The 16,822-nt window shown below is 48.9% G+C and overlaps 1 protein-coding gene across 6 annotated transcripts in view; it reads left to right on the forward strand.

Moving 5' to 3' along the window:
• The window catches only part of DLG2 (discs large MAGUK scaffold protein 2), an 895,737-nt gene that overhangs the window by 147,896 nt on the left and 731,019 nt on the right, over window positions 1-16,822 (forward strand). For all 6 annotated transcript variants that reach the window (XR_014469831.1, XR_014469832.1, XM_083170304.1 and 3 more), the window contains exon 4: window positions 13,745-13,828. Coding sequence is in view for 4 of the 6 variants with exons in the window: in XM_083170304.1 (XP_083026430.1) it covers window positions 13,745-13,828 (84 nt within the window). In the remaining 2 variants the exon portion in view is untranslated. The remainder of the gene's footprint in view (window positions 1-13,744; window positions 13,829-16,822) is intronic.

Below are 16,822 nucleotides of genomic sequence, written 5' to 3' on the forward strand. Positions count from 1 at the left end.
CACTTCAATCTGTCTTCACTCCGTTCACTTCTCTTCACTCAACTGGTTATGTCTGGATCCTGGTTGATCCACTTAGTTGGCCTAGTCACACCTACAGAACTGCCAACAATACACCTCTTCATTGGGATATTGGGCCCCACATGTCATGCCAAACTGGAGAACCCAATCAAATGCCTTCCATCAGCATAACAGTGGCTAATATGCTTCGCTGCACAGCGCCACTTGGTTATCGATGAGCCCTAATGTGTCTTTGCACCGTCTAAAACACGTATGATACTTAATTCAGTTCTAGCATATTGTATGCTTCTAGATTTTCTGTGTAACCAATGGAGAACACAGATAGAGAGACATCTGCGTGTTAATGTGTAATGATTAAGAAACACAATCATTTAGAGGAAAGGACGTCTGCCCAGGAGCACTTATCACCCAGATGATACATTACATACAGGATATTCAAAGTAAGAGTGGACCTAATGAGTCCATTATCTTTATAATGTGTAACCCAAGGGCAAGTAAAGTTTACTTGGCAAAGAAACTGCCAAACAAGCTGTTTTTTATGGTTAGCTCTTTAAGGCAAAAATGTCTACTTTGCAAAATATGCATTGAGTTAATTCTGGTTTTATTTTGTCCACAATGTTTATTGACGATGTGTGAAGACCATCGTACAAAGAACTGGCCATAACTAAGTAGCTAAGGATCCGGAGAGATGGTGGAGAGAGGGCAAAGGAGAACAGATGGATGGGACTGAGATGAGGCAGAAATAGTAAAGTCAGTAGAAATACTGAGACGAGGAATCACATACACTGGATAAGATAAAGTCTTGGTCTTTATGTTGTAGAAGGTTAACAGCATACCAGGTAAACAGCATAAGCAAGCACGGTTACAGCATTGCAGCATACAGGTGTCACAGCATAGTTCAAACACCTCACAATGTTCCAGTGGTCCTTACTGTAGCCCACAACCTGGTCTATCACCTGGGCAGCTAATCCACCATCAGGAGCATAAACACTTATATCAGGAAGGCACGGGTGCTGCTAATCAGCCCAACCCTGGTCACATCAGTTTTCCTGCTGCTGCTGCTTTAAAGCTTGGACTGAATCCTCCACATTACCTTCATGTGGAAGTATGCTGTCCAAAAATGTAGGACTTTACTCTAAACCATGGCCAAGGAAGCATAGGTAGGGCAACCAATAGTGGGTGGAGATGCCTGATGGTGATCCTTGATCAGGACAATATCTGGATTGGTGAGGTCACCATGCCTACAGGTCAGGGACATCTAGAGCTGTTTTATGTGCTCATCTAGGTTTTCTTCTATTTAGAGACATGCTTATAGTTCTGGAGGTCCACCGGACCTCAGCCCATACACCACATGGATATTCTGGGCAAATGTTTGGCCGCTGCACCTACTTTATAACCACAGAAGATATCTACAGTGGGTTTGTTGTCCAATGGGGCCTGCTCAGTTTGGATGGCAGTCAGGGCCATATTAAGGTTTGAGGGAGCACTTAACCAGGGGGGCCTGGGGGAAGGGGGGGGGTATATCAGGTTGTGCATACCTCCCAGCTTGGCCAATTACAGGATGGACAAATACTCTCTATCTGGACTTCCCAATTAATATATGATTGACATTACTTGTGTTCAACTATTTAATTGATAATAAAGACATTTTATCACAGGTAGTTCTACTCAGAGATTAAGAGGGTGGTCCAGGTAGAGAGGATTTTGTCCCTTCTGGAATGGGTCATGTTGGGAGGTATAGATTGTGTATATTCAATTCAAAAATGGAATTTAAATTTACACCGTTGGAGTATCTTAGATTTAAAGTGATCGTTTAATAATGTCTGGGTTCTGCTTGAGGTACTACTACTTTATAAAATAGAAAAATAAAATGTACTGGGGGAGATTTACTAAGAAGTGAGTTCTGTTTCTCAGGGGATGTTGCTATTGGCAACCAATCAGATAATATCTATGATCTCCTAGAAGGTGCTAAAGAATTTAAAAGTAGATTCTGATTGGTTGCCCCTAGCAACATCCCATGTGAAATAGACTTCCCCCACTGTACCATCTATCTTGTCACATGTAAGAATAGCAGCAGCCTCTGTAATACTTACAAAAGTGGTTCTCTACCTGAGGCCTCTTTTCCTAGATTCTGTAAATGTCACTCAGTTGAAATCTATTAGACCCGGTTTCTAGAGAGGGGTGTGGAAGTGGCGGTAACATGTGCGTTATCGAGGTGTGTGTCAGCCTTCAGCTGTGATCATGTGTGTAGAGAAACATGGCCGCGGTGGTGCTTCTGCCGCAGCCAGTCTGCAAAGCCATAGGTTAACCATAGGGGTCAATGTTCCTGGTAATTGGATTGGTGCTGCGTATGAGAACACAACTGCAGAGGACTTTGGGATGGCTCCAGACGACATCTCTCTTTTTACACTTGCAATCGTTAGGAGTTCTGTGACCTGTGGCAAGCGCAGCTGTGTAGGCATGTGCATACTAGCACGAATTAGGCTCCGGAAACATAGTCATAGGGACTGATACCTAATAATAATGAGATAATGGATCAGAGAGAAATCAGAGATGCCGTTGTCATGGGATACACATGGATGACCAGCGTTCAGGATGCCCGCAGTAAGAGTATTAAGGATGGAATCCAGACAGGGTCAGATAAGTATTCATATCATGCCCCCCCCCCCCCCCAAACCTCCATTCAAGCAGCCTAACCCTAACCCCCTGCAGCCTAACCCTAAGTACCATACACAGCCATCTAAACCCAACCCCCCTCTCCACAGCCCAACCCTAACCCCCCTGCAGCCTGACCCTAAGCCTCCCTGCTAGTGCCAAACCCTAACCACCATACGCAGCCATCTAAACCCAACGCCCCTCCCACAGCCCAACCCTGCAGCATGACCCTAAGCCTCCCTGCTAGTGCCAAACCCTAACCACCATACACAGCAATCTAAACCCAACCCCTCTCCCCACAGCCCAACCCTAACCCCCCTGCAGACTGACCCTAAGCCTTCCTGCTAGTGCCTAACCACCATACACAGCCATCTAAACCTAACCCCCCCCCCCCCTACAGCCAAACTCTAACCCCCCCTCTAATGGTCTAAACATAACCACCCTCGCTGCATCCTAACCCTAACCTTCCCCTCCCCGTAGCCTAACCCTTATCTTCCCTGCATCCTAACCCTAACCTTCCCCTCCCGGTAGCCTAACCCTTATCTTCCCTGCATCCTAACCCTAACCTTCCCCTCCCTGCAGCCTAACCCTAACCTTCCCCTCCCGCAGTCTAACCCTAACCTTCCCCTCCCCGTAGCCTAACCCTAACCTTCCCTGCATCCTAACCTTCCCCTCCCCGCAGCCTAACCCTAACCTTCCCCTCCCCGCAGCCTAACCCTAACCTTCCCCTCCCCATAGCCTAACCCTAACCTTCCCCTCTAATGGTCTAAACATAACCACTCTCCCTGCATCCTAACCTTCCCTGCATCCTAACCCTAACCTTCCCCTCCCCAGTCTAACCCTAACCTTCCCCTCCCCACAGTCTAACCCTAACCTTCCCCTCCCCGTAGCCTAACCCTAACCTTCCCTGCATCCTAACACTAAACCTCCTCGCAGCCTAACCCTAACCTTCCCCTCCCTGCAGCCTAACCCTAACCTTCCCCTCCCCGCAGCCTAACCCTAACCTTCCCCTCCCTGTATCCTAACCCTAACCTTCCCCTCCCTGTAGCCTAACCCTAACCTTCCCTGCATCCTAACCCTAACCTTGCCCTCCCCGCAGCCTAACCCTAACCTTCCCCTCCCCGCAGCCTAACCCTAACCTTCCCCTCCCCGTAGCCTAACTCTAACCTTCCCTGCATCCTAACCCTAACCTTCACCTCCCCGCAGCCTAACCCTAACCTTCCCCTCCCTGCAGCCTAACCCTAACCTTCCCCTCCCCACAGCCTAACCCTAACCTTCCCCTCCCTGCAGTCTAACCCTAACCTTCCCCTCCCCGTAGCCTAACCCTAACCTTCCCTGCATCCTAACCCTAACCTTCCCCTCTCCGCAGCCTAACCCTAACCTTCCCCTCCCCGCAGCCTAACCCTTACCTCCTCCTCCCCATAGCCTAACCCTAACCTTCCCCTCTAACGGTCTAAACATAACCACCCTCCATGCATCCTAACCTTCCCTGCATCCTAACTCTAACCTTCCCCTCCCCTGTGTCTAACCCTATCCTTCCCCTCCCCGTAGCCTAACCCTAACCTTCCCCTCCCTGCATCCTAACCCTAACCATCACCTCCCCGTAGTGTAAAGGCCCCCATACACTATGCGATTTGGGCACGATTTCACCCGATTCGGATGAATCGGGCCGTGAAATCGGCCCAAATCGCACTTGCAGACAACCCGCGGTCCCGTGCGCATCGGATCGGGGTCGGGAGGTCGGACGGGCTGCACATAAGATTTGCTAAATCTTATGTGCAGCCCAGCCCCGGAGCCGTGCGGGGGATGACAGCGAGCGGGGGATGCCGGCTATAGAGAGCCGAGCAGTGGGAGGCTGCATAGTGAGCCGGGCAGGAGGAGGGTGACAGCGGGAGCAGCGCGCTGGGCAGGGAGGATGACGCTGGCTGCCGGGCAGCGGCGGGAGCCGGGAGGAACACACTAACTTGAAAAAAAAAAAAAGCCCATACAGATGACTTGCAAGCCATTGATTGGCTTGCTAGTCATTCTGTATGGGCTTTTTTTTTTTTTCAAGTTATCTGTGTTCCTCCCGGCTCCCGCCGCTGCCCGGCAGCCAGCGTCATCCTCCCTGCCCGGCGCGCTGCTCCCGCTGTCACCCTCCTCCTGCCCGGCTCCCTATGCAGCCTCCCCCTGCTCGGCTCTCTATTAGCCGGCATCCCCCGCCCGCTGATGACTACCCCGCACGGCTCCCTCCTCCTGCAGCTCCCCGGGGACCACATATGATAAATCCATGCGATTTATCATATGCAAACCTTGGCACATCAAGTGCCTAATCGTGTGTCCCCCTCCCGGGGAGCTGCAGGGTGAAATCAGGTCCGACTTGTCCTTAGGACAAGTCGGACTAATGTATGGGGGCCTTAACCCTAACCTTCACCTCCCTGCAGCCTAACCCTAACCTTCACCTCCCCGCAGCCTAACCCTAATCTTCCAATCCCCACAGCCTAACCCTTACCTTCCCCTTCCCGTAGCCTAACCCTAACCTTCCCCTTCCCGTAGCCTAACCCTTACCTTCCCCTCCCTGCATCCTAACCCTAACCTTCACCTCCCCGTAGCGGAACCCTAACTTCACCTCCCTGCAGCCTAACCCTAACCTTCACCTCCCCGCAGCCTAACCCTAACCTTCCCCTCCCAGCAGCCTAACCCTTACCTTCCCTTCCCCATAGCCTAACCCTAACCTTCCCCTCCCTGCATCCTAACCCTAACCTTCCCCTCCCGGCAGCCTAACCCTAACCTTCCCTAACCCTAACATTCCCCTCCCCGCAGCCTAACCCTAACCTTCCCCTCCCTGTAGCCTAACCCTAACCTTCCCCTCCCTATATCCTAGCCCTAACCTTCTCCTCCCCACAGCCTAACCCTAACCTTCTTCTCCCTGTAGCTTAACCCTAACCTTTCCTCCCCTCAACCTAACCCTAACCTTCCTCTCCCCACAGCCTAACCCTAACCTTCCCCTCCCTGCAGCCTAACCCTAACCTCCACCTTCCTGTAGATTAACCCTAACCTTCCCCTGCACGCAGCCTAACCCTAACCTTCCCCTCACTGTAGCCTAACCCTAACCTTCCCCTCCCTGCAACCTAACCCTAACCTTGCCCTCTCTACAGCATAACCCTAACCTTCTCCTACCCACAGCCTAACTCTAACCTTCCTCTCCCTGTAGCCTAACATTTCCTCCCCTCAATCTAACCCTAACCTTCCTCTCCCCACAGCCTAACCCTAACCTTCCCCTCCCTACAGCCTAACCCTAACCTTCCCCTCCCTACAGCCTAACCCTAACCCTCTCTTCCCTGCAGCCTAACCCTAACCTTCCCTTCCCTGCAGCCTAACCGTAGCCTTCCCTTCCCTGCAGCCTAACCCTAACCTACCCCACTCTGCATCCTAATCCTACCCTTCCACTCCATACAGCCTAACCTTTTCCTCTGCCATTGCTGCCCTCGTGCTACCTCAGTCAGCATAATCACTATTCAGGTTTTTTTCTGTCAGGATTCAAGCATTGGCATCTTGACCCATTCGAAATCTCGGTGACGGTCTTCTGAAAGCAGCCAGGGTGTCGGTAATCGGTATGCTGAACGATTGCAATATCCTTTCATGCAATTTACGTTAAACAGTACCGTCCGTGCTCCCTCATTATAATAAGAAAAACCTGATAGTTTAGCATGCAACTCATATTTTTGAAAAACATATGTATTTTACTGAATGAGTAATAACTAGTAACTTTTTGAAAGCTACGTTTAACACATCCTACTTCTTAAGACGGTAGTGGAGCAGGCTCCTGTTACCACGGTAACCGTGGGAATTTCTGGCTATTAGACAATTTGGAAGCTGACACACTTATCTCAAGTACAAATTATTTGTTTCTACTGTGCTATTACAGAGATCCCCATAGAGAACAGGAAGCGCGCACGATGGCTCCCACATGATTCAACTTCAGCGAACATCTTCCCCCGACTCATTTCTTTTCACCTTCAGAGGTGACGACATCATTAAACGTGCTAATAAGTCGAATTGTTACTGACATTGTACCATCTTCTGTCGGATACATGGCAATGTGTCCAACGGGCTGGCACAAACTAATTGCATTAGTAAAGATCCATAATATGTGTGAAAACAAAACTAGTTGTGCTTTTAATTGCTTGTATGGCATATTTCAAAATAGGGACATTAACAGTCATTAGGCTGAAAGATAAATAGTAGTTTGTTGCCATGAGAGGAGGAGGCGGCCATTTTGTGCTCTTCAGCTATTCTGAGTTGAACAGTATACTAGCAACAAACTACCACTCAGTGGCATAATTTTGTGCCCCACCCCAGTCCATACATTAATTATAATTTTTCCCCTAAATGCTTGTTGCCAAGGGATTCTTGCTCATTGTCATGGTTTACATGCTCGTTGCCAGGGGTTTCTTGCTCATTGTCAGGGGTTACATGCTCATTTCCAGGGTTTTTTTGCTCATTGTCAGGGGACTACATGTTCACAACACACCTCCAAGTACAACTGTATGCGTTGTGCTCACTTGATAGATGCTACAGGGCCAGTAGAGACCTCTAGCATCTGTCTCCAACAAGGTGGCGGCCATTTTAGCAGAATCCATGCGGCTAGACCGCATTTAAGGCCTGATTCAGCAAGGCTCGCTAAACAGATGTCGGTTGCTGCTTAGCGGGCCCCCGAAACGTCCGCCCTCAAATGTGGCCAAACGGGAGAGAAATCATTGGATGGTCCCCGATGGTTAGGCCAATGTCATGTAGAACCCATACACTATACACCACAATGTCTATAAAAGTGAACTCCTAACTACCCCCCTCTACATGGGACACTGACATCTTACAGGCGGGTCGCGGGACATTTGGGAGGCATTGTTAATTAGTTGTTATGGGAAACTTCTGCACTTTGGATCTTATTCAGGTCCGTTCACAGCTAGTTTGCGTTCACACGGGGACCAATTATTTTTAGTGCGCACGTGCATACACAGGGAGCGTGCACACACCCAACATAGAGGGAGAGCGGCGCGGGGGGGGGGGGGGGGGGGCGCCGGGCAGCCCCATTACCATATCGGAACGCCCAGCGTTTCATGGGCGTTACCATTAGAACACTGGGCGTTCTCATGGTAATGAGGCCATGACGCGGGTGCGGGGGGCCCATTTCCGTCCCAGCGTGCATGCATATGTAAGTGACATGAAAGTCACTTTTATATGCGAACCAGAATAACCCCCTTTTCTCTCCAAGATTTGATACATTTCCTCTTACTTCAGGTCAAAGTTGTGAGGCATTAATAGGGTAGGTGCCTCAAGGGCAACCTAACTTGATATGACCATGCTCCCATTGTGATGTCACTCACCCTGTTCCAACACTATCACATTGAACCAGGATTGGCCATTATACAGAGGGCGACCTGGGTTTAACCCTTCTTATAACCTGGTTCGAATTTCCAGTTTGGCGGACCCGGGTTATAAGCTTTGGTGCTCTTACACCGCACCTCGCGGGTCAACACGTCAGCAACCTGGCAATTACACAGGTCCGGGTTGCGGTGTCAAAGGGCTATGACTGTACTCCAGAGATGAAATAACAGAATTAATGGTGATGATGCAGCGTGATGAGGAGTAAGCTGTAGGTCATGCGGGGATGGGGCCACATGGTCAGCAAGCTGAGGTACGCCTGCCCGTCTGAAATATTCCCAGTGAGACCTATGGCCAGTCTGTCCCTAGGTGCGAAAGAGGCCCAGGTTCTGTGTTCCTGCCATATGCGCCACATTTGCATCAAGAGGCACAAGTGTGCATAAGTACCAGGATGGTATTGAGGAAGCTTAGAGATGTTGTTTGACAGTTTTAGCTTAAATGTGAAATTCCACTAAATGTTCAAAACCTAGGGAAGTTTTTATGGAAGTTTCTTAAGCCCTAAATCCGTAAACAAACAGACTTTCATCCAATATTATTGAAAAATGAAGTATTGGGACTATTTATGCGCAGTTGGTGTACACCAACCCGAGCGATACACCTCCTGACCGCCGTGTCTGCAGCTGTGCCCACCTTTACAGGAGTCATGCTCTTACTCTACCAGGTCCTTTGCTCCAACCTAGAGTATCCCATTCCATTAGGTACAAAATGATACTGTTCATGGACATACTTGCCAGTGGCGGATCCAGTGGTGGGCTGCAGCACAGTCCAAAATTCAATAGGGGAGACACTGGGCAGTGACGTAACTATAGCTCCGCAGCCCCCGCGGTGGCGGGGGCACAGAGAAATTGGGGGCGCTGCCGGGGGGGCTGCGGGGCTATAGTTACCCACGGTCTGCGTCTCGCCTGGCTCTCAATGCAATGAAAACTGACAATTAGAAAATGGCTGCTCCCATACTGCAGACAGTTTTCTGTCTGCAGCATAGGGGCAGCCATTTTCTAAGAGTCCGTTTTCATTGTAGCAGCAGGAGCCGGCCGGGACCGTGACGTCAGGAAGGTCCCTACAGAGAGCCGGGTGAGACGCAGACCGCGGGTAAGAAGGGGGGGCAGGTTAGGTGTGTGTGTGGGGCGCCGAAAAAACGTGTGGGGGGGGGGGGGCACTAAATAGTTAGTTACGCCCCTGACACTGGGTTTATCCATTCGGTGGTGAGCGACTGCTGCAGTGGGCATGTGTAAACCCCTGGATTCAGTGGGCTGCATTGGCCCACAATAACCAGTAGGAAGTCACTGCCGGTCACAGTGATGCCATTGATCCAGTGCAGACACGCAGACTGCAACTGACGCAGCCAAGGTGGCGGATTTTACTGGGAGAACCAACTGAAGTCCTGCAACCCTTAGGTAAAATCCGCCAATGCTAAAGACCGAAACTACAATGCACAACATAGATCGGACCGGTGCTAATAAAGTGAATATATATTCTAAATATCCACAAAATTAAGTAGTCAATAAACCATCTAAAAATGTGTTTAAATACTAAACCATGATTATATAAGAGAAGTTCTCCTTCTTATTAATCAGTATGCCTGCATGAAAACAGACCTTATGGTAATTCATGTATCTTGTGCAGTAATAGAAGATACACAGAAAAAAATGTGGGGCGCTCAAAGGTGAACAAGAAAAATAACAATTTATTAAAACAACAGACAATACACATATACAATACAGTTAATAAAATCACACTAGTTGGTGCACCAAAATTACTGTCACTGGATTGTGAACCCGACCATAATTAAAGATCCCTTTTTCATATGAAATACATCTACCGGTTGGATCCCAGTAGAATTCCTATTGGGGGCTATAAATGTCCAAACAAATAGAACGTGTTTTTTTCAATGAGGGCTGTTTATGCGCATTCAATTTTGGATATAAACCACACTGATTGTGTGTGTAGATGCCCGTGCAGTTGGGAGGCAAGGACTTCTGTCTAGTTGGTGATGTGACAGTGTCCGTCCTGCCTCCACAGTGTGCTGCCCGCACGGCAAATACAAGCAGGTAGTACAGTCAATCAATTGGCATGTATGTGCCGCAGCGCTTGCTCACCCCTATGCCGCTTGGCTGTCCCAGATCTTTGTATGAGCTCAGCCGTTTGTGAATGTCCCGACAGTAAGGACATTGGAGAAAGGACACCCCCGCTGCCGTCTTACCCGCTCTAACCAGAGCCGACGCCAATACACCCTCCAGCTGCAGCCATACATCTACCCCCACGGACGCAGTGGCAGTGCACCGTAGGAGCCTCACAGCCTGGGGAGTCTGCAACAAAGGAGGCGGCTACTGTCGGGACATTCACAAACGGCTGAGCTCCTACAAAGATCTGGGACAGCCAAGCGGCATAGGGGTGAGCAAGCGCTGCGGCGCATACATGCCAATTGATTGACTGTACTACCTGCTTGTATTTGCCGTGCGGGCAGCACACTGTGGAGGCAGGACGGACACTGTCACATCACCAACTAGACAGAAGTCCTTGCCTCCCAACTGCACGGGCATCTACACACACAATCAGTGTGGTTTATATCCAAAATTGAATGCGCATAAACAGCCCTCATTGAAAAAAACACATGTTCTATTTGTTTGGACATTTATAGCGCCCAATAGGAATTCTACTGGGATCCAACCGGTAGATGTATTTCATATGAAAAAGGATCTTTAATTATGGTCGGGTTCACAATCCAGTGACAGTAATTTTGGTGCACCAACTAGTGTGATTTTATTAACTGTATTGTATATGTGAATTGTCTGTTGTTTTAATAAATTGTTATTTTTCTTGTTCACCTTTGAGTGCCCCACATTTTTTTCTGTCTATTCTGTTTGGTTTAGAGGTTGGCAATCCTCTTATGTGGTGGCTGCAGGGGAACAAGCTACAACACTTAGTCTCTAGCGCCAAAGACTTAAACCTTGGTTCTTAGTAATAGAAGATGAAAGAGGTCAGTCAGCCAGTAACAGGCTTCCCTTTCTTTTACGCATGGCTTTGGAATCAAATGGAACTTAAGACGCAAGCCCATGGCACTTCCAGGACACTCCCACAAGTCAGGGTGGTTACTGACCAAGGCCCCAACCCTTTTTGGAATTGGCACGGCAGGTCCCGATTCCCCCACACCCAAAGTGTTCTCCCAACTTTCCCCTTCTTGGCACAGGGTTGGGAGTTCATTCGGGTGGGGAGGGGCTTACTGATCACAGGGCTGTGACCCACCCCCCCAACTCCCCATGGCAGTGTTAATTTCCCATGATTCACAACATTCAGGGGAGGGGGAGAGGCTAAAGATGCAAATGGCATCATTTAGCCCCACCCCCTCCTTGAAGACCCGCAAATTGCAGGATTTGCAGTACTGGGGGCGAAGTCTACATCAGTCCCCGCCTCCCAAAGTGCAGCTGACAGTCTTCTCTCCAGGCTTCTTACGTAAAGGAGACAAGTAGATAACAAGTAGATAACCATGCTTCATCGATAAATACACCCCTAACATATGCTTATAGTATACTTTATACTAAGCAGGCATGTCTAAACTATGACCCTGAAACTACAAGTCCCATCATGCCTTGCCACAGTTTTGCTATTAGGGAATGCTAAAACTGTGGCAAGGCATGCTGGGATGTGTAGTTTCACAACAGCTGGAGGACCACAGTTTGGAATGCCTGTAAAGGAATTTGAATATTTTCACCATGTAGCAAATACACTGTAATAATCATTAGATCTCTCTGATAAGTGCGCATAGCAGCGATAAATGGTAGTTACTGAGCCTCGTTCTGTAGCTAACGCTCATCTATATAGTAAATATACTGTATATATCTAAATGCAATGTATACTGTAGCTCCCGAAATTATGTCAGGCTGGATATGTATCAAGGTTAATGGAAGAAGAAACAGCTCTTTTTTTGTTGGGGCAATCTTGGATATGTATCAACCTTGGAGAGAGATATATTGGAGACATTGAAACTATCAGTCAATCAGCAAGTGTCATTTATCTAGCAGAGTCTTTGAAGCTGATTGGTTTCTAGTGCATACACACTGTACAATATTTTTTGACCAATTTGGTTGAAAGACATTTCCATTGAACCCAGTGTCCTGGACAAAAGATGTTGACGAAAGATATTGACGACAAATGAAAGACGAAAGATCTAGCTACAGTTTATAGGCTCTTTTTGAAAGATATCCAGTTGACGAACAATCTTGATGAACAACTAGCGGGTATGCGCATCATCATTTGTCATTGATCTGTTGTCAGTATCTTTCGTCAACATCTTTCGTCCAGGACACTGGGATCAATAGAAATGTCGGTACTTGTTTCCTAGCACGGCCACAATCGCGGGCATCGCGGGTAATTTTTAATGGTCTGCGATGCGACCGACGCGATGCCCGCGATTTCCCATTGAAATGCATTGAAAAAGTCAAAATCGCGTCGGTCGCATCGTATGCGGCCAAAAAAAGCATGCGATGGTACCGACGCGATGCCCGCGATTTCCCATAGGGAACAATGTAAAATGCCTCAATTTACCCAAATCAACATAGGGAACAATGTTAAATGGGCCAGAGACCCCAAAACAAACCCCTGACCAGTGAAATGGCCCCCCAAAAATAGTTAACGCCACCCCACGATCAACGTCAACCCGAAGCGTGGCGAGCGCAGCGAGCCCGCGAGGGGTGGAGGTACGCGTTCTCCGACCTTTTCATACCCCCACTATCCACGTCGGCGTGGAGTTGAGAATAGATAGTGTGGCGAGCGCAGCGAGCCCCGCGAGGGGACGCGGATACCTGTAAAGGTATCTATTCTCCACGCCGACGTGGATAGTGGGGGTATGAAAAGGTCGGAGGACGCGTACCGCCGCCACTCGCCACGCTTCGGGTTGACGTTGATCGTGGGGTGGCGTTAACTATTTTTGGGGGGCCATTTCACTGGTCAGGGGTTTTTTTTTGGGGTCTCTGGCACATTTAACATTGTTCCCTATGTTGATTTGGTTAAATTGAGGCATTTTACATTGTTCCCTATGGGAAATCGCGGGCATCGCGTCGGTCGCATCGCATGCGATTTTTTAGCCCGCATGCGATGCGACCTACGCGATTTTTTTACCTGCGATGCCCCAGATCAAGATCATTGTGGCCGTGCTAGGAAACAAGTACCGAAATGTCTTTCAACCAAATTGGTCAAAAAAATTGTACAGTGTGTATGCACCTTAGTGGAGTGTGCTACTTCACAGACTCCATGTTGCTGCTATTCCTCCAGGAAAGCTTCATTCGCTGTACCAAGATGGCCACCGAGGCTAGTGAGCATGTGTGGAGCCATCTTGCGACTCCATCTACCTAGTGGATGTAACAGTGAGTACAGCGGTACCTGGTTTGTCTTCAATAAAACCGCTCCACTGAGCAATGATTTCACTTTATCTCTCTCAAAGGATTGAAACATCTCCCCCAGGGTGAGGGAACCTCTATCTATCTATCTATCTATCTATCTATCTATCTATCTATCTATCTATCTATCTATCTATCTATCTATGTTTTATTTGTATTTGCTTGGGCTTAGTGTACTTTCTGCATCTGCAAATACTAATTATACTTCTCTGTGATAGTAATGATACTGATTCATTGTAAATGTCTTCTTGTAGCTGAGAGCCCTCAGTGGATCTACAACAAGCGACGATCCCAATACAGAGAACCATGGGTCTCACGGAACTGCCGCAAAGAGAACGGTAATGTACAGACTCTATGACTAAAAGCTCCTTGGGAGTTTTATTTCACATGTGATGTTGCTAGGGGCAACCAACCAGAATTTAATTCTTATTTATTTAGCACCTTCTAGAAGATAATAGACAGTAGACTCTCATCTTAGTTTACTTACTGTTGTAATATCCGTTTCTGTTCTGCACTGATTCCCAGGTTTTTTAACTGGAACTAGACTCTATACAGTAACGTTCATATACTGTATATGTTAAGCCACCAGCATGTGACATCTCTTCATAATGAGAAATTGGTTCCTTCTACTAAGTTTACGTCAGTCCTCAAATATCAGCATTGGACTGTGGAGCTTCCGTCTCCTGGAGCAACAACTATGTTCTGAGTATACTGAGTCTGACATAGGGCGGGATGTATTAAGCCGAAAATGCGGTAAAACATCAGTTTTACCGCTGTTTTATATATACTAATACCCCACCGCCATGTTACCACATACTAGGGTATTGCCAAAAGGTGGCGATACCCTATAGAGGCCTATGGGATTCTTTTCGCAACCCCGCCGCCTCGCCGACCCCCCTCTCCCCCTTCCTCCAGCTTACCTTCCTGCATGTCTTCTAGGACCCCAGAAGGTAAACCCTTCCTCCCCCAAGTAACGTAGCCGGATGTCCTTCCGGCTGCAGGGGGGGGGCACCGGGGACAGCCACGTGGAGCATTCCCGGCATGAGGGGAGCAGTAGGTGGCTGGGAGGTGACGGAGACCCCTGCACACCACAGTACAGGTGTCGCGGTGGGTCTCCGTCACCGCTCAGCGATGCCAGCCGCATATGTTAGTACATATGCACTGGCATCGCGGCAGCTGGGCGGCGATGTATGTTAATACATCCCACCCATAAAAAGAAACTTCAGTTGGACAATGGATGGTTTCTTATGATTTTATATTAATTTACAAGTTGAATGTGTGGACTTTCTCTGTCCCCGTACTCATCTCATATTACACCCACTGTCACATGCAGCACAATTCTAACACATCTCCTGATACACTCTGTGCTGCTGGGGACCCTGCTCCTCCCACTATATAATTCTCAGCCTGTGGCTTCCTGCTGCCTCCATTCCCCTCCTCACATCATGTCACTGCCCCTGTCACATACAGCCCTATCCTCACTGACACACCCCTCATCTCCTGATATACTCTGTGCTGCTGGGGACCCTGCTCCTCCCACTATATAACTCTGTCTGTGGCTTCCTGCTGCCTCCATTCCCCTCCTCACATCATGTCACTGCCCCTGTCACATGCAGTCCTGTTCTCACTGACTCATCACTCATCTCCTGATACACTCTGTGCTGCTGGGGACCCTGCTCCTCCTACTATATAACTCTCAGTCTGTGGCTTCCTGCTGCCTTCATTCCACTCCCCATATAATCTCACTATCCCTGCCACATACAGCCCTGTCCTCACTGACACATCACTCATCTCCTGATATACTCTGTGCTGCTGGGGACCCTGCTCCTCCCACTATATAACTCTCAGTCTGTGGCTTCCTGCTGCCTCCATTCCCCTCCTCACGTCATACCACTGTCCCTGTCACATGCAGCCCTGTCCTCACTGACACATCACTCATCTCCTAAATACTCTGTGCTGGGGACCCTGCTCCTCCCACTATATAACTCAGTCTGTGGCTTCCTACTGACTCCATTTCCCTCCCCATATCATCTCACTATCCCTGCCACATACAGCCCTGTCCTCACTGACACATCACTCATCTCCTGATATACTCTGTGCTGCTGGGGACCCTGCTCCTCCCACTATATAACTCTCAGTCTGTGGCTTCCTGCTGCCTTCATTCCCCTCCCCATATAATTTCACTATCCCTGCCACATACAGCCCTGTCCCATACCTCCCAACATTCTGAAGCAGTAACTCTAAAAAGTGGCGTTCCCTTGGCAAAAGGGGGTATGTGCCACAGGAATGCCACAGTCATGAGCTAGCAAGAAACAATAAGTAGAGAAGTTCACAGACCCATCTGAGATTACTGCTACTTTTGCACAATATTATTCAGCTTTGTATAATTTACTTACTGACCCAAGGACACCTCAACCCTCTCCTTCAGGTATTCAGGATTTACTTTACCTTCCCTTTCAGACTCCTCGCTCAGTGCTATTGAAACTCCATGGTCCATGGAAGAGATAGAGGCTGTGATTTACTCTGAAAAAGCCCCAGGCCCAGATGGGTACATTAATATGCTTCACAAGACCTTTAAGAATAAGCTAGCTCTTGCAGGGGCGGATTGGACCACCGGGAAACCGGGCCATTTCCCGGTGGGCCGGCCCCTAATAGTCACTAAAAGGCCGCTCACCCCATTGGCGGGGCCGCAGACCGCCATCTCTGCGGTTAACGGGCGGCCGTGGCCGCAGCACTGTGCCCCAAACAAATATGGCTGCGAGCAGCCTCGGCTATTACAGAAATAAAAATGGCCGCGGGAGTGCTGGTGCGCATGTGCGACCGCACGCAGCTGCTCCCGCGGTTCTGTGTGTGGCAAGCACTCACTGTGAGGATGGTTGCGCAGGGAGGCTCTCTCCCTGCTGTACATCCCCGGCCGCTTCTGTCCTCAGACTCTGTAGCTGCCGGCTGCCAGTACACTGTCACACTACATTAGAGGCAGCAGCGCCGGCAGCACAGAGCTCTCTCCCTGACTTCCAACCCACTTTCATGTGTCATCAGTCATGACAGCAGGGACTGGAAAGGGGGCGGAGCAACACGGAGTTGAGGGGCGGGGCTACACGAGTGGAAGGGGGCGGAGCTACACGGGAGCACACATCTAATGAAAGGAAGAAGTAGATGAAGTGCCAGCCAGCTTGATTTTAAGGTAACTAAAGTGTGAGAGAGAGGTTCATACTGTGAGGCATATGTATAATGGACATCACGGTGTGGGGCATATGTATAATGGACATCACGGTGTGGGCATATGTATAATGGGCATCTGTGTGGGGCATATGTATAATGGACATCACGGT

The sequence above is a fragment of the Crinia signifera genome, chromosome 2 (assembly GCF_055691185.1).
Source record: "Crinia signifera chromosome 2, ASM5569118v1, whole genome shotgun sequence".
Lineage (NCBI taxonomy): Eukaryota > Metazoa > Chordata > Amphibia > Anura > Myobatrachidae > Crinia > Crinia signifera.